Source organism: Ictalurus furcatus, chromosome 22 (assembly GCF_023375685.1).
Source record: "Ictalurus furcatus strain D&B chromosome 22, Billie_1.0, whole genome shotgun sequence".
In the NCBI taxonomy this organism is placed as follows: domain Eukaryota; kingdom Metazoa; phylum Chordata; class Actinopteri; order Siluriformes; family Ictaluridae; genus Ictalurus; species Ictalurus furcatus.
The window spans coordinates 10,556,292-10,576,897 of NC_071276.1; the positions used below are offsets into that span (position 1 = coordinate 10,556,292).

Here is a 20,606-nt window from a genome sequence, read left to right on the forward strand (position 1 = left end):
AAGACTATGAATATCTCATCATCTACAGTACATAATATTATCAAAAGGTTTCAAGAATCTGGAGAAATCTCTGTGCGCAAGGGACAAGGATGAAAATGAATATTGCATGCCCGTGATCTTCGGGCCCTCAGGTGATACTGCATTAAAAACAGGCATGATTCTGTAATGGAAATCACTGCATGGGCTCTGAAACACCTCCAGAACTCATTGTCTGTGAACACAGTTCACCGTGACATCCACAAATGCTGGTTAAAGCTCTATCATGCAAAGAAGAAGGCATATGTGAACATGATCCAGAAACACTGCCATCTTCTCTGGGCCAAAGCGCATTCAAAATGGACTGAGGCAAAGTGGAAAACTGTTCTGTGGTCAGATGAATCCAAATTGGAAATTCTTTTTGGAAACCATGGATGCCACATCCTCTAAACTAAAGAGGACTAAAGAGAAGAGGGACCATCCGGCTGTTTATCAGCGCTCAGTTCAAAAGCCTGAATCTCTGATGGTATGGAGGTGCATTAGTGCCCATGGAATGGGCAGCTTGCACATCTGGAAAGGCACCAATTCTGAAAGGTATATACAGGTTTTAGATGAACATATGCTTCCATCCAGATTCCATCCCATCTTTACTTCTGAGAGACTCTGCCTCTCTAAAATACTCTTTTTATACCCAATCATGTTACTGGCCTGTTGCCAATTAACCTAATTAATTGTAAAATGTTCCTCCAGCTGTTTCCTTTTAGTAACACTTACTTTTCCAGCCTTCCCAGACGTGTTGCGGCCAGCAAATTCAAAATCATACCATATTTTGTTCTTAAAATGGTACATTTCCTCAGTTTAAACATTTGATATGTTTTCTATTGTGAATATCATACGTGTTTATGAGATTTTCAAATCATTGCATTCTGTTTTTACTTACATGTATTTACATTTCACACAGTGTCCCAACTTTTTTGGAATTGCGGTCGTACAATATTTGAGGATTATTTGACTCCAAGTAATGTATTCCAAGCAGTGGAGTTCGTTCTTGGACAGATCAGCAAGAACACATTTTCACAATGTGTTTTAGTGACGAGCGTGGCTATAGAGCGACCCCTACAGGTGTAAATATCTGTTGAAAACACATACCAAAAAGCTCACACAGAAGATGCAGGCTAGCAACATGACAAACAATATCAGAGCATCAGCTGCGTGTAACACCATCCAAACTCCCATGTAGTCAAGGAACAGAGACAAAAGAATCCCAAAATAGCCATGGAGTTTAATAAAATTAATCCCTGATGCTTTCCTTCCTCGTGTCTTTATGCACATCCTGTAGACGCTTGTGCACATCCTGTATACTCTGGCTTAAGTGTTATTTCTTTATTTCTATTCTAATCTGCTTCCAGTGTATTTCCCTTTTATTCTTAACAGGCATTGCAAGGTTAACACACTTCACACTATCCAAGGCTGTGAAAGTCCCATTTCACTTGAGAGGCTAAATGCTTTTTCAGTCAGTACTTCCCAGAAGCTTGGATAAACCTAACTGCATACATATAGTTGATTGTCTATTGTGATGGTTAATCAGATCTGGGTAAATGTCTTACAACTTCAGAACAGCAGACATGTGGTATAGTCAGCAGTCAGCAGACTGTCTGAATAATTCACATTCACTCAGCTGAGTTTTACCAGCATAAGGCCATGTGTGATCAACAGACATGGGGGGCTGCTCATAAGGTGAAGCTGGACTTCTGTCCCCTTTTTACCATCCAAAGTTCAGGCTAAGTGTATCACCCACATGTCTAGGGATTTCCAAAAATAATCCAGCCAATGCAATCTGTCCAGAGGTCTGAGGGGCTATTGATGAGCTGTACAGACAAGTGACCAGCAAACAGAAAGCTGTATGGACAGCTTGCATAACTGGGACTTGGAATATGCATAGTGATGACTGACAAAGCACAAGAAATTATGTCTCATTTATATATACAAGACTGCAGGAGATCAAGAACATTTCCCAAAATGTGGTCTGCCGTATAGAAGTGTGGTAAAGCATTAGATGCACAATACAGGGGTTGAACCGAGAGCTCCATAGTGTAAATTAAACATTTGCTAAAACGAGAGTCGACAAATTAGAGAAAACTCTGCAATCTGAGCTAAACCTTGTTAATATGTATTTGGAGTAAAGAGAACTGAGTTAAAGGTCAGATGAGTTTTTTTTTTTTTTTTTTTGCTTTTATTTGCAAACCTCTTTACACAAGTTCAAGGTTCTATGTGGTCCAATTTTGAGTTTGTTGCTTGTTGGACAAATTCATTGCAGGCAAAGGCATACGCATGGATAAATGACATGTCAGTGTTTGCTCTCAAACTCTTCTCTTTTGGAAAACACAGAAAGTAGGTCAATAGGAAAGGTTTTCATGTTAGAAAACACATACAGTAGGCCTAAAGAGCAAAGCTTATAAGCTACATTTCAGATTGATATATGGTGTTACTTGTTATAAAAAAAAAAAACCCTCTGATATTGTTAAGGCCAAATATATGAGTTTTATGCACATACTTCATTCGTATTCTTACTCAACTTCAACAAGGAAAGAAACACCATTAGTGAAATCAGGTATTTGGAAGCTAGGGCAGTCTTTACTGTTTCCATGTTTTACCTACATGATTAAAGGGCAAGTCAGTGATTTTAAGTCCAAGCATTTTTTGTCATATTTGATGAAGCTCTCCTCATATTCTAACAGATGTCAATAAAAATGTTTAGAGAGAAAAAAAAATACAGGATACTAGAGCTGTCACAGGTCCTGGAAATGGGATCAAAAACAAACGATGTAGACCACCAACATCCAGCCAAGCAGAAGAGGGAGGCATATCTACTGGCCTGTCGATTAAAAATGCTCAACCTCATGTACTTGCATGTAGCCTGTGCAGCTTGTGTGTACTTTTTGTGTTTTGGGGAAGTGGCATTAGACAGAACAAGAGAAAATGGCTGTATTTGATTGAGTTCTGAGTTTCAAAACAGCTAGCTTGAAACAAAGGTTTACTCTAAAACATAATAAACATGTTTATATTGGAATATCTGTTATGTGCTTAGCGAGCGATTCTGGTGCTAATTTGTTGGTTGCTTGTATTTCTGATAACTGACAAGTTAGATGTTGTCTACCACTCTGACGTAATGTTGGAAATTTATTACAAAATATATCATGGACACCACTGTAGATCATATGGTTATTATAAATATTATTAAGTAAGCCATTCAGGGTGGATTTTTCCTTTAAGCTGTCTTTCACTAATCAGTGACCTGAAAGTTGTGAAGCATTGTTCAATAGGAAAATGAATACCCTACAATCTGAATCTTAAGGAAGTTACTGGAGGGCTCTTTGAATGACCAAGGTGATGATACAAGGAGATAAATTCTGAAGAGACAAACTCAAGAACCCTTTGGGGTGCTAGGAACCTAGAAATTAATTTAAATAATGGTGTCAGAGCTATGGTGAAGCACCATAAAATATCAGAAGGATTATGAGTACACATTATATTAAAGAAGCTTACAAAGCTTTCAAAGTGACAGATTTATATAAGAATAATGTGGACCCTTTACAGTGTAGGAGACCATAAAGCTGTCATCAGCATCACGTTCTAATGGTAGGTTATTAGATGATGTGCTGTTGTGTTAAGTCATGTCATGTCATGCATACACTCACTGTTATGCAACAACTAGCTTGATCCTCAAATGCTCAGCAGTTTATAATATGACTCTTCTGTGTGTTTGGACACAGTCAGATACAGTGCTCTATTTCTATGTCCTTGGTCACCTCATGCAAGATGATATCAGAAAACGCTCTGCCTGGCTGATGTCAGGCCCTGAGCTGGGCAGGCGACACAAGACGGTAACGTTAGCCATCCTGTGATGGCCCCTCACCCCCACTAGAGAAGATCATGTTAGTGCCACACTGGGGTTAGCAATTAGCTCGAGGTTCACCGTGATCTGGAGCAGTAAGGTCTTGACCTGTACAGCGTGCATCTCATTTCTCTAGCACAAGGGAAAAAAAGGTGCAGAGCTCTGACCAGTTTGAACCAGACATCTAAATGAGGAGAACAAGTCAAATGATTTACGTCAAATGAACAAGCACAAGTCTTTTAGATCAGGAGAAAATGGCTATGTTTGATTTGGCAACGCAGCATGGCCTTTGTTGCCTAATCTGATTGAGTCGTGGGACCAACGCACTGTTTGGATTCACTTGCCTGTGTTTGTGTGAGTGTGGGAGTGTAGGGACACACATACCCACATTCACACACATCTCAGCAAATGCAAAGTAATAAAGGCCAGGATGTGGATGTAGACTTCTTTTTTCCTTCTCTTGATTTTTTTCATACATCCCCCCCCCTCCCTTTCTCGCACTCTCTCTCTCGCCCTCCCTCTCCCTATCTCCCCCCCTCTCCTGCTCACCCCCCCCCCTCCTGCTCTCTCTCCCTCCCTCTCCCTATCTCCCCCCCTCTCCTGCGACCCATCTCTCTGTATCTCTCTCTCTCTCTCTCCATCCTTGACGTCATCTGGGGCTGCCTCATTACAGTAAATGAGCGGTCAGTATAAACTCACGCACATGCATGTACTTTTAGACAAGGGAAGTGTTTATTCTGGTTACTTCTATGACCTGTTTCCTGTCTTGGATAATAATAGACTGCTGTTTTGTCAGGCCAGAAAGAATATCTCTGAAAAGTGTTTTTCCTGTTGATAAATATGTGTGCATTCAAATACCCCACATCATACAAACATACAAATGAGAAATAAGCGGAATTCATATATAGATCAATTAACTATAAATTTTTCTATTCCTGAGAGAGAGAAATGATAAACACTACCACTGAAACCATCAGTGTCAAAGGATCTCAAAATAAAGTGCAGTGGTTCACTAGCCACTGAGTTAGGAGTGAAATTCTAATCATAAATGAATCCAAAACAAATGATGCATACAATGGTCGTGCTAAGAAAAATAACTCATGATAACATTACAGTTAGAGAGGAAGCTGCATTACAGAAAGCAGATGTGGTAAAGGTGTTTGTGTGAAAGCCAGGCTAATTTACAATCCTACAAATAAATAAATGACTCACTGAGTCTGCCAAGTGGAAAGCATTCTGTAATAATACACAAATACCGTCAAGTATGGACCCACGTGACTCAGAATTCATGACTTCCTCTCAATAAAGTACCTGTTTTTCTGAGAAAAATGCCTGTGGTGACTGGAGTGAAAATTTACCTGGCTAGCATTGAGAGCACCGTGTTTTGTCTAAACAAAAGAAGTAGAAGAAGAAATAGCCCTGTGCAACCAGAAATGTAAGGAACAACACAAACAAACAAACAAACAAACAAACAAATAAAGTAGATATAATCTAATATAAGAAAATAAAAAGTAGACTCACTGCATTATTTAATTATTTAACTATATGTAATAATTTAACAATTGATCTGAAAGTAAAAAAAAAAAAAGCAAAAATTGAACCTGGTCTTCAAATAAACAGCTTTCTCTGTTAACAGTTTCCTAAGCTTCATTTACACTAATCATGATTTATGAATGTGCTGCCGGAGTTTTCGTTTACACCTTTCAAAGTTTTCATTTACACTCTGTAAGTTTATCTTCGCTATTCTAGCACAAATCTCATGTGTGGGTGAGCTTAACGATGATTTATTCTAATTGGCTAGTGAGATTTGGATCGACAGCTTGAGGGGGAGGGTGATGACGGTGATGATGAGAAGACGATGACGCTCTGTGCTGCTCCTGAGAGCTAATCTCGAAAAACAGTCATAGGAGACTACCCAAACCTCAAATATTAATTATGAACTAATATACTGACTAAATAAGTAAATAATTTCCACTACAGAGTACAAACACTATAATTCTACAGAAAACTGCATCCAGAACGCTCTCCAAAATTCGTGCCACTAAAGTCTCTACTTCTTGGTCAGGGTGCTATTGATCCAAAGCTCACTAGCTGATGAGAGTAAATCAATGTTAAGCCCCGCCCACACATGATATTTGTGCGAGAATGGCGAACAACTTGCGGATTGTAAACGAAAATTTGAAAGAACAAACGAAAACTCTGGCAATGCATTCATAAACAAAGATTAGCGAAAACAAAGATTAGAAAACTGTTAACAAAGAATGCTGTTCATTTGAAGACCAGGTTAAATTTTTGCCACTGAAGAGTGTTGTTCTTCTTTCTCATTGTATATTTTTGTTCGTTTCTTGAAATGTTACGTTCAATACTTTTGGCAAAATATATAATCCATAAATATGGATATGATTCATATGTATTGCTTTACACCTGGCACTTTATTACTTGCGCATTTACATTTTCAACTTGCACCAAGCATGCACCAACTATATTACTTACAAAAACTATACATACATGGGTGAGAAATTAAATGAAAAGCTGGCAGTTCGGATTTGCTGTGGGGGCATTTAGCTGGCATGTTTTGGGTCCTCTTACATGGAACTGTCACTGTAACACAATACTGAGTATATCACATTCACCCTGTGATGAAATATTTCCTCTTGTATTTTCTTCCAGTGTCTCCCAGAATGACAACCTCCCCATTTACAGGACACGAAAGGTCACTGAATGGCTTGCTCAGCATGAAAATGATGTAAATCATATGCTATGACCTTCACAGTCACCAAATCTCAACCATGTTGAACACCTATGGGAGATTTTGGAGCGGTGTGTTAGACAGTGCTCTCAACCATCATCATTAAAACACCAACTAAGGGAATATCTTCTGAAAGAGTGGTGTTTATACCTCCAGGACAGTTCTAGAGACTTGTAGAATCTGAGCCAGAGTGCACTGAACCTGGAGGTTTGTGGTTGCCCAACACCTAAAACACTCCATGTTGTGTTTAATTAGTGATTATTTAATTACTGAGCATTTAAAATAACTGTATGGTAATAGTACTATTACATGAAATACTGCTGTAGACAAAATAGTTTTTATCCCTGTTTCTGTGTACTTGAATATTCAACATGAAATGTGTTTACCAGACATCACCTGTAATTAGTGTGTAGCTACCATACTGTACAATAAAGTATCTATTTTGTGTTAAAAGTTAATGTTTGAGTAGAAACTTGAGGCTGGATTAACATGCAGCAAAAAAAAAAAAAAAAAAAAAAAAAAAAAATGCCCCTAATTACATTTGTATAATTGTTTAAACATATAAAAATAATGCACGAGTCAGCTCATTAAAGTATTAAAGTCTTTGTTATGTGTAGTTGTTTACATGTATAAATTTATGTTGTTGATATTAGTGTCACTTAAGTAACGTTAAGCATTGCTTGTACTGCTTTATATTTCACCCTGTGTAAAAGTGAGAAACACGATGTACAGTACATATGCACTATAAGGTGTCCTTATGTAAATATTTAACTCTGTGTCCTCGCAAGTACTGTAGCTGTGGTGTATATAAAATTCTGGAAAACTCTGTAGAAAATTCTGTCATATAGGAATTAAGACATTTACATTTTGAACATAACATAATCCTGGACCTGAAATTTTCCAAGGAGCTAAGGAACATGTGAAGACAGGCTTAGATTTCACTTTGAATAACCACTCTCACACACACACACACACACACACACACACACACACACACACACACACACACACACGGCCACTGCACCTGTTTATGTTCCTGACCTGTACATGTTTAAGTCTCTGTGTGTTCATGTACTGTAGCTCTATACCTTGCACTGTCACTGAGTGCAGCCTGCATACGTTTGAAGCTAAAGACCTTTTTATTGCCCAGGCATGCTAGCTAATTGCCCTAGTTAAATGTGTTATTGCCGCTCATATGAAGAGCCCTAGCAATGATGACACACAAAGCCAGGTGAGCTTCGCTGGGTAACTTTCCACTCACTACAATCTTCAGTTGTGAGAGGAAGGACAGAAGGAGAGACAGGTGGCTTGACCTCTCCAGCTGATATTGATCTTGCATTTTCCTTTTTCTATTTTTTTTTCAAGATAACCAACTGTTGTCCCCTGTTTATCAGCTGTGAACCTGATGTAGATCAATGCTTGGCCAGCAGCCAAACTGCATAGCTATGCTAATGTGTACATGCTACTATCTGCCAAAATGCAGATATCAAAGAAATCAATGCAATCAGATACCAGATGACAGAAAGGGATGTATGTATGAATCTTTTGGGTTAAATCTAAGGTCAGTGGATAACAGCAACAGATAACTCTGAATGCTCATGAACTTTCTCTTTGGGAAAAGATGTTCAAAGATAAGCGACAGGGTTGACTATTATTGTGTACTTATTATTACAGGAAAAACTGAGTCATGTGTAAATAGTCTCCGCGCTCTCTTAAAGATTATCAAGTGGGAATGCTTAGTGCTGTGAGTAGGTTTTTCTTGGCTGCTAACATTCTCCTTACATAAGGTTAAAGCGTTCATAGATTAAAGCAGAGAATGATCAGAAAGTAGGGAAGAATTTAATCTCACCTACAGCAGCGACTCATGACCATAGATTTAGGTGGTGCAGGGTAACATCAGTAAGGACATAGCCTCAATCAAAAATTGAGTCGAGAGGCTATCACAGTTGTCTTATGCTACAGGCTATTATGTAATGAATAGTTATAGAGTAACTCCGTAACTGGGAGTCGACAACATACAGTCATCCAGTATATAGTCTAGCAAAAAATCTGAGTGGTTTTAGGCATACCTTCAACTGTGTTCAAGGTAATATTATTAATCAGTTTTGACAGGTTTTAACAACATTTTCAGCCCAGCTACATCTTAAAAACCACACAAAAGCCCTGAAACCAGACCAAATAATATGGCCTTGGGAGACATGTTTCTTCTTTCCCTTAGCCATGGCATTGGGAAACAAGTATTTAACACAAGTATTTAATTTATTTCTGATGCACGGACATTATCCACTCCATAATCTCCCTTTCCCTCTCCCTGTCTTTGCAGAAAAAAAAATGGTTCTGCACATCATAGACACACAGTCTACACTTACACTTTTGCCATTTTGCGTATATTTATTACATTTAACTCAGATTGTTTCTTTTAAAACAAGATCATGGCAGCCACAGAGTATGTTTAAATTTCTTGTTAAACAATCTGGCAACCTTGTCATTAACTGTCCTGTCCACTCTTCCTCACCAACAAAAATGTTCACAGAGTGAACATAGGGCCGAGAAAATCCTGCCCCAATGGATCTCCATTTGCAATGGTTGCAGTTCCCATAATAACTCTATGGAAGCTAAATGGGGCAGTGTGTGTGTGCTGCCCAGCGACTGTGTAACATCTTGAAAGGTGAGCAAATCAATGCACCATCATCAGCTTAAATCTGTCAAATATCACCATTTTTAAGTCAGTGGACTCAAAAGAGGTAATTGGTATTTCAATGGAATTTGTATGGAGTTGTGAATGAGAACTTTATGAAGATTAATATTTGTTAAATGGGTGAGATATATGGTAGGACTCAACATACACATATGGAGGAACCACCCCTGCCTTCCTGTCTTGTAAATATTGCTGGTTTAAACTCATTTAGAACTACTAAACTGATTAAATAATTATTTTAGTAATACCCCAGAGGGTTTGATATTGTAGCTCACAGAGAAAAAAAAAAACATCAAATGATTAAATTCAAGGTTGAGTGTGCTACAGTGAGTGGCATGCTTTGACCCTGTCCTCTAAAACCTTTCAAAGACATAATGACTAAACGGATAAATTGCAGAAAAAGACCCAACTTTAATTCAAGGGTATGACTATTTATGGGTTATGACTAAATCATAAGAAATAATAGGAATCACAACCATTTAAATACATACCCTGGCTGCAAATCACGTGTAACTGATGACTGCCCTCAGTTTAAATAAGAAAGGGCCTAGCTCACTATAAGGGTTCTGCGTGAAACCTTTTCTGAAAGTGGAGTCCTCTGTTTTACTGTTCTATATAGAACGTGAAAGTGTTCAAGTAGTGTTGCAGTGGACTAAACTGAGCGCTTGAAAAAACAGCTGACTCAGCAACTCAGTTTGAGGTTTCTCACGTGTTTATTAAATTCTTTCACTGAAAAGCGGAGAGTTTTCACTACAAAGCGGAGAGTTTTCACTACACTTCATGTATGTTCTCTTTTCAAATTAGCAAACTGATGATGACAAAAACATGTTGAAACTTTAAGTTCGAAACAGACATTGTACCTGTTCAGAGTCCATGATGCTAGTCAAAAGTGGTAACTTGGAGCGCCAGTAAACCAAGCAATTTTTCAGTTGCAATTTTATTCTATTTATGTGATACTTAAGCAAGGAATAACATACTATGTGGTTTTAGGACAATAAAATGTGCCAAAGTAGTGTGATATTGGCCAACTTGCCCGAGTTGGCAATGATTACAATGTTTTATTTTTTAATGAACAAGATACTTCACATTTTAATGGTTTATAGGAAGATTTAATGTTGTGGAACACATGCAAGACAATTTACTTCCCATTATCATTTATGTTAAACTGTCATTCTCTCATCAGCATCTCCTTTTTTTGCGTCTATCTTAAAAAACACAGCTTGTCATTTTACTGAGAAAGTGGAAAACATAACCTCCTCTGTCGTGAAGAGTTTCTCTGAAGACTGTTAGAAAGCGCTGAACCCTGCACCTCCTCCTAGGAATGTTAAATAAACTTCATTTATTGCGAAACGTTTTTCTTTGTTAACAACAAAACTTTTTTAAAATCCATTTTTAGTCTTAGATTGTGTGGAGGGTCTGCCGTATGCATCCCTGTGTAGGAGCTGTTACTACAGAAATGATAATGTATTAGAATGAGTGCATTAATATAAACCTTTCAATCATTCAAGTTACAGCCAGAGCTACTGTCCGAGCCATGCGATGATACAGAATAATGCATACCTTCTGACTCATTTTCTACAGATTCGAGAATTCAACTGTGCTGTGGCATAACTTAATATACTAAATAAGTTTAGTAGACTTCAATAAAAAAAATCTAAATTTGTGCGTAATGTGCGTAATTGCTGCTTCCCCATTTTTAAAATAAAATGCTTCGGCATTCAAACACTTCAAACTAGCCAAAATTAATCACTAAAAGTTACACATTAAAAGGTAACTGCTGTTGCTATTCAATGTGATAGTTGCTTATCCAGAACTTTGTGAGTAAGGAATGTACCTGGATGTACCTGGACCTGTACAAATTTTAGTTGCATAGTCCTGCCTTACAGTGCTAGATAGAATATTTTTTCTAAAGCCAAAGGCAAGTGAGCCTTATGCATGTTTATGCATAATTCCAAATGTTATAGACCATGACCAGTTCCTTTTCTCTCTACACTTTCCTCACACTCCAGAATGGGCTATATGACATGGGCTATATGAAATATATGTAACCTGGCCTTTCTGTGTTTGAGGTTTACCAGGGATATCTTCTTGTGAAGTCTCTGAGGTCACGCTGCTCTAATCTTCTCTGTACCGTAAACCTTGACATCTTTTCTGACATCCTAGATAGTTTTTCCTGCCTAGACGTATTTTAGTCTTTACCTCACCAGTGCATTCTTCCTTTTTTATTTATTTTTTTTTAAACAGTATCAAATAGTTCATTTTTGACATATCCAAACTTATTCTGCTTTTCCTGATGGTCTCTTTTACTGGTGCTGCCACTTCTCTGTTCTCATGCTGAAAAACACCAAATCAAACAAACTCCACATTCAAATTACACAGCCGGAATCAAATCTAGACCTTTGGTTAGCCTGGCTGTGCATGAACTAATGATACAATGACAGAGCTGGGCCAAGAAAACAACTCAGCAGCCAGATACCACATGATTGTTGATTTACAGATAAACCAATGCAGGACTATATATAGACAAAAACGTTGTACGCAGTGTACATCAGTACAAAGTGCAATGCCAAAACACCAGAAATGATTTCACTGTCAATTTACCGACAGACTGCACTGTAAGTATGATTTCACTTAATAAAAACTTTTTTTGTGTGTATTCTTTTCCTTTGGTGACACTTTCTACAGAGCCCATATTCATAAATCATTCAAATGTGCTTAGAATTCTTTGTAACTTAGCAATATATCCTCATATTTCCTTTCCCATAAAGCTTTAATAATCTGCTAATAAGTACTCCCTTGATAACAATCATCTTGGCACTATTCATTATAATGACATGTGGTGTACTGCACAAGCTTTATAGCTTTTGAATAATTATAAAGTGACTGTAATATTTATTAATAATTATAAAAACACTATAGCACTCGTCATTACATTCTTCAAGTGATACAAGTCATTATTCAAGTACATAAAATGCTTACAAGGAATCATTTTCAACTTACGAGGAACTAAGAGCACAGTTATAGTGATTTATAAATCTGGGCTTCATAGAAAGTGCAACCGTTTTTTCCTTCTCCAACTAGAAAGCATTACAACTGACAGAACAAGCAGACAAGATAGACAAGTTTCAGTCTATGTCTCTGTAAGACCCACAGCCACTTGAAATGGTCAGCATGGAATTTTCCATTCAAAACAGTTCGTGACAAGAGAGAAAAAGCAAAAACACTTAATGAATGACAGAATGCATACAGGTTTTGGGAGACCTGCAAAGGCCCTGCTAAGGACCTGAGCACCTTCATGTAATTCGGCTTCACAATACTAATTCAGGTCCAGTGGAAAATTCCCACTCTGGTTAAGGTCACCTGTTCACAAGCATCAGACCACTAGCCACTTGCCCCACCCCCTTTTCCTCTGGTTTTATGGGGAAGGGAGACTGGAGATAGCTGGGTTGTCACCCTGGTAGCCCATACGGTCTTATTTAGACGTGTTCATCCAAGCTGTTATCATGTAATTCCTAGAAATATCATTCTATAATGGATTAGTGGTGTGGAGAAAAGAGGTATGCAAGGATCACCTGGTCAGCATGGTTTCAAAAAGAAGAGTACATGGTCTACACTGCATTCTTTCAGCTTTCTGAATAACCTCATGCTATTTTAGCCATTCTAAAATAATTTAATAGATGGGATTAAAATGCAAAGTAGTGAACTGTTATGCTGAAAATTTTTGGGCCTGGACATCATTTCAAATTACAGCCGTTTGAAGCACAAATACGCAGAAAGTTATAAACTAAGGATATGCACAGTCGTTTGGGCTAGTGTAGAAGAAAGCAGCAGATATTTGCTATACACTACTACACCTGCCGTTAAATACACTGATAAGCCACAACATTAAAACCCCTGACAGGTGAAGTGAATAATATTGATTACAGTGTCACCTGTCAAGGGGTGGGATATATTAGGCAGCAATTGAACAGTCAGTCCTCGAAGTTGATGGTGAAGCAGGAAAAATGGGTAAGCGTAAGGATCTGAGCGACTTTGACAAGGGCTAAATTGTGATGGCTAGACGACTGGGTCAGAGCATATCCAAAACGACAGGTCTTGTGGGGTGTTCCTGATATGCAGTGGTTAGTACCTATCAAAAGTGGTTCAAGGAAGGACAACCAGTGAACTGGTGACCGGGTCATGGGTGAACAAGGCTCAGTGATGCACATGTGGAGCGAAGGTTAGCCCACCTGGTATGATCCCACAGAAGAGATACAGTAGCACAAATTGCTGAAAAAGTTAATGCTGGCAATGATAGAAAGTTGTCAGAACACACAGTACATTGCAGCTTGCCGCATATGTAGGTCAAAGTGCCCATGCTGATCCCTACCCACCACGAAAGTGCCTACTGCTTTTTTTTTACATCATGTCGATGGCGGATGTGCGTTGCTTACCTGGGGAAGAGATGGCACCAGGATGCACTATGGGAAGAAGGCGAGCCGGTGGAGGAAGTGTGATGCTCTGGGCAATGTTTTGCTGGGAAACCTTGGGTCCGGGCATTTATGTGGATGTTACTTTGACACGTACCACCTACCTAAACATTGCTGCAGGCCAAGTACACCCCTTTGTGGCAACAGCAGTGGTCTCTTTCAGCAGGATAATGCTTCCTGCCACACTGCAAAAATTGCTCAGAAATAGTTTGAGGAACATGACAAAGATTTCAAGGTGTTGATTTGGCCTCCAAATTCCCCAAATTCAGTCAAACTATATTTCAATCTGATCAAGCATCTGTAGGACGTGCTGGACAAACAAGTCCGATCCATGGAGCCCCCACCTCATAACGTACAGGACTTGAAGGATCTGCTGCTAAAGTCTTGGTACCAGATACCACAGCACACCTTTCAGAGGTCTTCTGGAGTCCATGCCTCGACAGGTCAGAGCTGTTTTGGTGGCACAAAGGGGACCTACACAATATTCGGCATGTGGTTTTAATGTTATGGCTGATCGGCGTATGCTATTTTTAAACTCTTTTGCATGAAGCTCGGCTCTTCATTATCATAATGCAAATGCAAAAATAAGGCAACTCATCAAAACTGGACATTTGAAGACTGGCAACACATCACCTGGTCTTTCATCAACTTCTGCTGTCCTGCTGTCCAGGTTCCTGGCTGACAGGATTTGAACTTGATGTGGTATTTTGCTGTTGTGCATTTTTAGATGCTTCTCTGCTCACCACAGTTGTAAAGAGTGGGTATTTAAATTACTAAAGACTTCCTGTCAGCTTGAACCACTTTGGCCATTCGTCTCTGACCTCTCTCTTCAACAAGGTGTTTCCACCCACAGAACTGCTGCTCAATGAATGTTTGTTGTTTTGGTTTTTTGCACCATTCTGTGTAAACTCTAAAGTTAAAGTCAAACTCCCAGGAGATCAGCAGTTTCTGAAATACTCAACCCAGTCCGTCTGGCACCAAACAACCACGCCACGGTCATGACATCACATTTTGATGTGTGATGTGAACTTTATCTGACCTGTATAGGACTGGTACAGGTGTTCCTAATAAAGTGGATGGTGAGTGTACTTATAGATTTCACTACAAATGCATTTCTTGCCACGTGATGTGCTTGTGTGGGTGTTTCATTTGTTTTGTTAGACATTTTCTGATTTCACATGTGTAAATGACAAATCAACTGCCTGAATCACATTTAGTAGTCACTGAGCTTTTTGTTCTTATTTATTATGAATAAAACGACTCAATACTTGGCGAAAGTATCCACGTATATATATGCTATAGTACATCTACGAAATTGCGTGTTAAGAAATATGAGTAGACTTATTAAATCTTCTATTTAAGGCTACTTTGTTGTGTCTGAGTTAAAAGGAGGTCCTGAAAAATGGGAAAGTTTGCACAATTTTGGGCCAAAGTGGGTTTAAAAAGAACTTTGTGTCAGCAAATTTCAAATGTCACACACTCTGTAGCACCACACACGTCAGTGTAGGTGGGTTCATTTCTGACCATGAGAATAGCAACAGGACAAAAACAGGAAAAAAAAAAAAAACCCAACACTTATGTTTTCCCTGCAAAAATAGACCATATTACAGATGGAGAAAAAGCAAAGGGCCTGTCACAAAACCGCATACTTTTTTTTTTTGAAGAGTTTGTTCATTTATAACTTGTCCTACCTGTGTCCCTAGACAGGCCACCATCATGTGCGTGAGCAGTTTGGCAGCAAACATGGGGAATCTGGAGCATAGCACATGAGATATGATGGCCAAGGCAAAACCTGTGAAAGGAGACACAACACATTTCCAACAGAGCAGATTTGTAATCTTTGTAACTAAAGAGAGAGGTTAACGAAACACAGTGCACAGAGGGCAAGTCTTGACTTGCCAGGCTTATTTTAGTGCAACTAAAGACTTAATCAGATTTGGACCTGAGATGCAGATGAAGCCTGCAGCGTAGAAAGCCTCGTTGTATGAAGACAGAGTGTCGATCTCAGCGTACGCTGTGTAGATGGACAGATGTGAACAGGCACACTCCACAAAGTTCTCGCCGTCATCTACCACTCGACAGAACTGACCATCAGACAGCCAGCTGAACAAGAGAAACCAATAAAATAAATGTCAAGCAGCTTTACACTGAATATGCATGATTTTTATGACCAAATGATTGTCTAAAAAACAAATGTCCCCACAAGGAGAGGAATACCTGAGAGATTTGGCCTTGTGGGGACATTTAGCTGCCACTCACTAGGAAAACTGCCTTTTTACAAAACATTTTAAAAATAAATAAATAAATAAATAAATAAATAAAGAGTCAAAGGGTTTCTTTTTGGTTACTCAGGTTCGGGTTCGAGACAGATTTAGGTGTAGCATAGCATTCATTAAATTCATTAATATTTATGTCAGTAGAAGGTTCTCACAATGACTACATTTACATGCACAATAATTTCCATTCAAGGTCTATATTCAGGTTTCACCCGTATTCCAAATATGATGTTTATATGCGTACAGGCATCGGGATATTCCTGTATACATGGTTGTTGTAAGTATGTCTGCGTTGCCATTCCTAAATACCGAGCCTACAGATAAGCATCAGTTAGCACCCATAATGCCTTGTGGACTAAACATGCGCATATATTCTCCTTTCAGTGGATTTTCTGAATAAGGTGTTTACATGCAACCAATGACCAATTAAAACAGGGATATTCCAGGGATGGAAATCATAATTTGGGGAATCAGAATATTGTCTTAATCTGAATTGGGCAATCAGATTGCGGCGTCTACGTGACTCAGTACTAATCAGAATTCTGCCAAATTCCGATTCGGACTATTGATGTACATGTAAATGTAGTCAAAGATGATAAGACAGATGTGTGTGTGGGTGTAGAGTTAGGTAAACCACCTCTCTGCTGCCTGGTTCCACAGAAGGCACAGAGATTGCCGGGGTTTCACGCGGCGATCTGGTGTGTGTATGCGGTACACCACCTCTTTACCGTCTTCTAAAGGTCTGGACCCCCGGCCCTGTAGACTAACAGAGAATACCTGCACGCGTGCACAAACACACACACACACACACACACACACACACACAAGAAAAACATTCATAAATAACAAACTGGCTAAGTTTATTTCTATCACAGAATACCAGGAATATACAAACATCTTCTTCTGGGAAACTGCAGTGTTGACAAACTGGAATCGTCCTTTAATATTTAACACGTGTAAATTACTATTACAGCATGCACAGAGAAGGGAATAGCCATGACTCAAACGACTGACTGCTAACAGACAGACTGAACAACACTGCCACCATCTGGACAGTGGCTAAAGCCAATCAAATGGGGTTTCCTCATTATGTTTTGATTGATCTCTATTATATATTTCATTGGTCAAGTTTCTTATATAACTGAAATATTCTTAATTACAGTTGCAATTTTCCTATTTAAAATGTATGTTTAAGAATCATTATGTTTTAATGCAAGCTTTTAAATCGTCACAATAAAAGAACCTGAAAAATGGGGTTTTAAAAACTTTTTAAATTTTAATTTAAACACTATGTTTAGCGTTTCATAAAACTGAACCTTATTTTTTCATCCTTTCCCCTTTTATTATTATCATTGGTAATGGTAGTCTTCTTTTTCTGATTATTATTATTATTATTATTATTATTATTATTATTATTATTATGACTGAGTTATTATTTTACTGAGTATACTGGGTATACTTAAACACACAGTAGAAAATACCTACATTTTTGCACTTAAATTAAAACCAGAAACCCCTACCTGAAATATAAATAGGATCTGATAAAACCTTCCTTACATAAACATGAAACATGAACTTCTGCAGGAAGTATAAAAAAAATGTCATGAATCAATGAATTACTAATAAACATCTATCTCAGAACCAAACAAATCAGTTGCTAGTAGCAAACATTTGGAGATTTTAAAACGTACCAAACCCATCTCATGCACTGAATATGTAATCACTGAATACAATTTGCCTGCTGATTTGAAAAAGAAACACATTTGGCTTTGCTTACCTTGTTGTTCAGAGCGCTGGCTTTTGTGTTAGTGAGGAACCAGTGCTCAGTGTGGTACTCAATGAAATGTATTTTGTGGCAGGCAAAGGGAGACATGCCACCCCCAGGCAGTACTGGGACCTCCAGCAGGGCATCGGGTAGGGTGAAGGTATCGCCATCCGTGCCCGTAAAGGTGTGTGCGTTGATGTCTGTGGGATACCAGTGGTACGCTGTGATAGTGAAGTAAGGACACGTGTCCAAGGTCTTTCCTCTGTAGAAATGGTATAGAGGAATCAAAGTTAACCCTTATATTCTGTGTGGGTCAAAAGGACTGATTTTAAAAGTGGAACAATACAATTGTGTGTAGGGTGGTGTGTGGGGGTGGGCAGGTCTAATGTACTGGCCTGCGTCAGTTCACATCCCAAGGCAAGTTCCTTCATCAAATGATATAAGCTGATCGCTTGTAGTTACATCATAACAGTATATTTCTACCATGTTTGGTGTCACATATATTTATCACATATTTCATGGTGAACAATTCAGGAAATAACATTCACACAATATGACCATGTGTATATGTGGTGTTCTCTCTCTCTCTCTCTCTCTCCCTCTCACACACACACACACAAACCTCTGACAAGCAACTATACAGGCTGCTGCTTGCGTGTTTAATATGACACTCTGTTAGCTAGCAGAGGACTTTTTCTAACAATACGAATAATATTTAAATAAAGGCCCATGAGACCAGTGAACCAAATATTGAAACGCCAAGTATTACAGACTGAGAGATTTAAACTAGATACTTGTTTGATGTTATGAAGTGGACTCAGATAATTCAGTTACACGACTGAATATTTGTTTATTAAAATTAACACACGTATTTAACCTTCAGCTGAACCTATCCCCTCAATGGTTTCATGTTTGACAGGGGAAAACTTAATTTGCATAACACAGCAGAGATTTTTTGCCCTGCAGGTGCTTGGCTCGATTTCATTAATGACCATAAAACATCATTTAGAAATCATAAACATGAAACAACAGCCATCAGGAGGATTACCAAGCATGTGGGTGGTTTAGCCTGTGTTAGATTTCCATGTATCTCAGGAATCTCAGATTATGTCTTTCAGATCTTCCGTCATGCCTTTCAGCCTGTTCTACAATTACTTCTATTAACTTTTAGTTCTGTGCTTAGAAAGTGTGGTTCTCCTCAGAGCGTTTCAGATCGATCTGGGGAGCCTAAATGAACACACACTAACACATGCATGCTCAAATAGACATCCTGAGATACATGGAAATCTTCCATGTATCTCATGGTGATTCCTGAGATACATGGAAATCTAACAGCCCATTTCCATGAATTTTATTTGTATTGCTAATAAATGAAACTAATATACAATACAATACAATACGCAAAAGTGAAGAACAGGACCTACAAACAATACAGGTGGATCCATGGCCAATTGATGTACAGAATATGAGCGTTAAACATACAGTATTTTAACATATTAAGTGCACAGTACATTACCTGAAATGCTAACTAGGCATCAAGCTAGTCATGGTCAGTTAGCATTATATGTGATCACATTAACGTATCCCCAGCATAACAGCCATATTAGGATTAATCTGGGAGGCTGGTTTATAAAATTGAGCACTTGTATGCAAAATCTCCCATTTGTTAAAGTAGCGTAGAGTAGTGTACTAGTTCCAGCAAGTCAAAATCATGCGACAACAGATTTGAAACTTTTACCTCTGTCCATCGGTGCTGCATGGAGCGTCACTAATCAGTGAGAAGGCAAAACGCTCGGCTACTGTGGCCAAATGGCTCAGGCCTCGTGTGTCTGTGCGGCTCGGTTTGGCAAGGGCACAGAGGAGGTCATAGGTCAAAGCCCGGCTGCTGTCTTTCAGGGGAGTCTGTTCGGCTTCACTCAAAATCTAGATGTAGCATGAGACATCATGATCATTCAGAGGACAGATTCTAAACATCTAACCAATCATATCATCTTTATATAAATGATCATTTCCTCCAGCATGATCTGCGCTGATCAGATGATTCACCATCATATTTTTTCTTAATCAGTCTCTGCCTTTACACAGAGTGTACGTGTACCACAAGTACAGTGGTGGTAGAACTTTCTATATTTCTAAAACATAAAACATTATCAGATTTTCGAAAAACATCATCAGCTTTCCACACAAGTCCTTTCCACAAAAACTGATGATGTTTTAGGTCATATATATGCCGAAATATGGAAAATTCTAAAGGTTTCACAAACTTTCAAGCACCATTGTAGTTCCCAAGTCCAACAAGTCTGAGTTGCTGTAGCCTTCTATCATCAATATCAAGTGCTGTCTAATACTGAAGCCATTAACCCAGCCACACAGCATCTGCAGACTTACTGAGGACACCATCTACATCTCCACCACCCTACATACTGTATGACTCTAACTCTGAGAATCAAATAATTTAACTCTTTATAATCTAAGCATTAATTCTCTGTTTTTCACCAGTTTACTTATTATACCAATGTATAAAATGACTAAGGCCTTAGCTTATCCTCCACCTGACACTGGATGATACACCGGTGATTTCAGAATCAAATTATTCAGAGGAGATTCAGAACCTTGTGGAATAACAATCCTCCAAACACCAGACCAAGAGCTCATCATTATATCAGGAAGTCCAGACAGGATGAGTGTTGAACTTGGACTCAATTTTATGAATACCTAAGGCTTGACTTGGGTTTATGACACTCCTACTTTGACTTGCACTGTTTAAGTAAGTACATA

General features: G+C 38.6%; 1 protein-coding gene across 1 annotated transcript in view; it reads right to left on the bottom strand.

Annotated features, from left to right (window-relative positions):
- adgrv1 (adhesion G protein-coupled receptor V1) overlaps window positions 1-20,606 on the bottom strand; it is a 119,981-nt gene that overhangs the window by 36,814 nt on the left and 62,561 nt on the right. The window contains exons 78-82 of the mRNA XM_053653934.1: window positions 19,567-19,751; window positions 17,841-18,090; window positions 16,701-16,840; window positions 15,730-15,890; window positions 15,479-15,579 (exon numbers count right to left, since the gene is read on the bottom strand). Of these exons, the coding sequence (XP_053509909.1) occupies window positions 15,479-15,579; window positions 15,730-15,890; window positions 16,701-16,840; window positions 17,841-18,090; window positions 19,567-19,751 (837 nt within the window). The remainder of the gene's footprint in view (window positions 1-15,478; window positions 15,580-15,729; window positions 15,891-16,700; window positions 16,841-17,840; window positions 18,091-19,566; window positions 19,752-20,606) is intronic.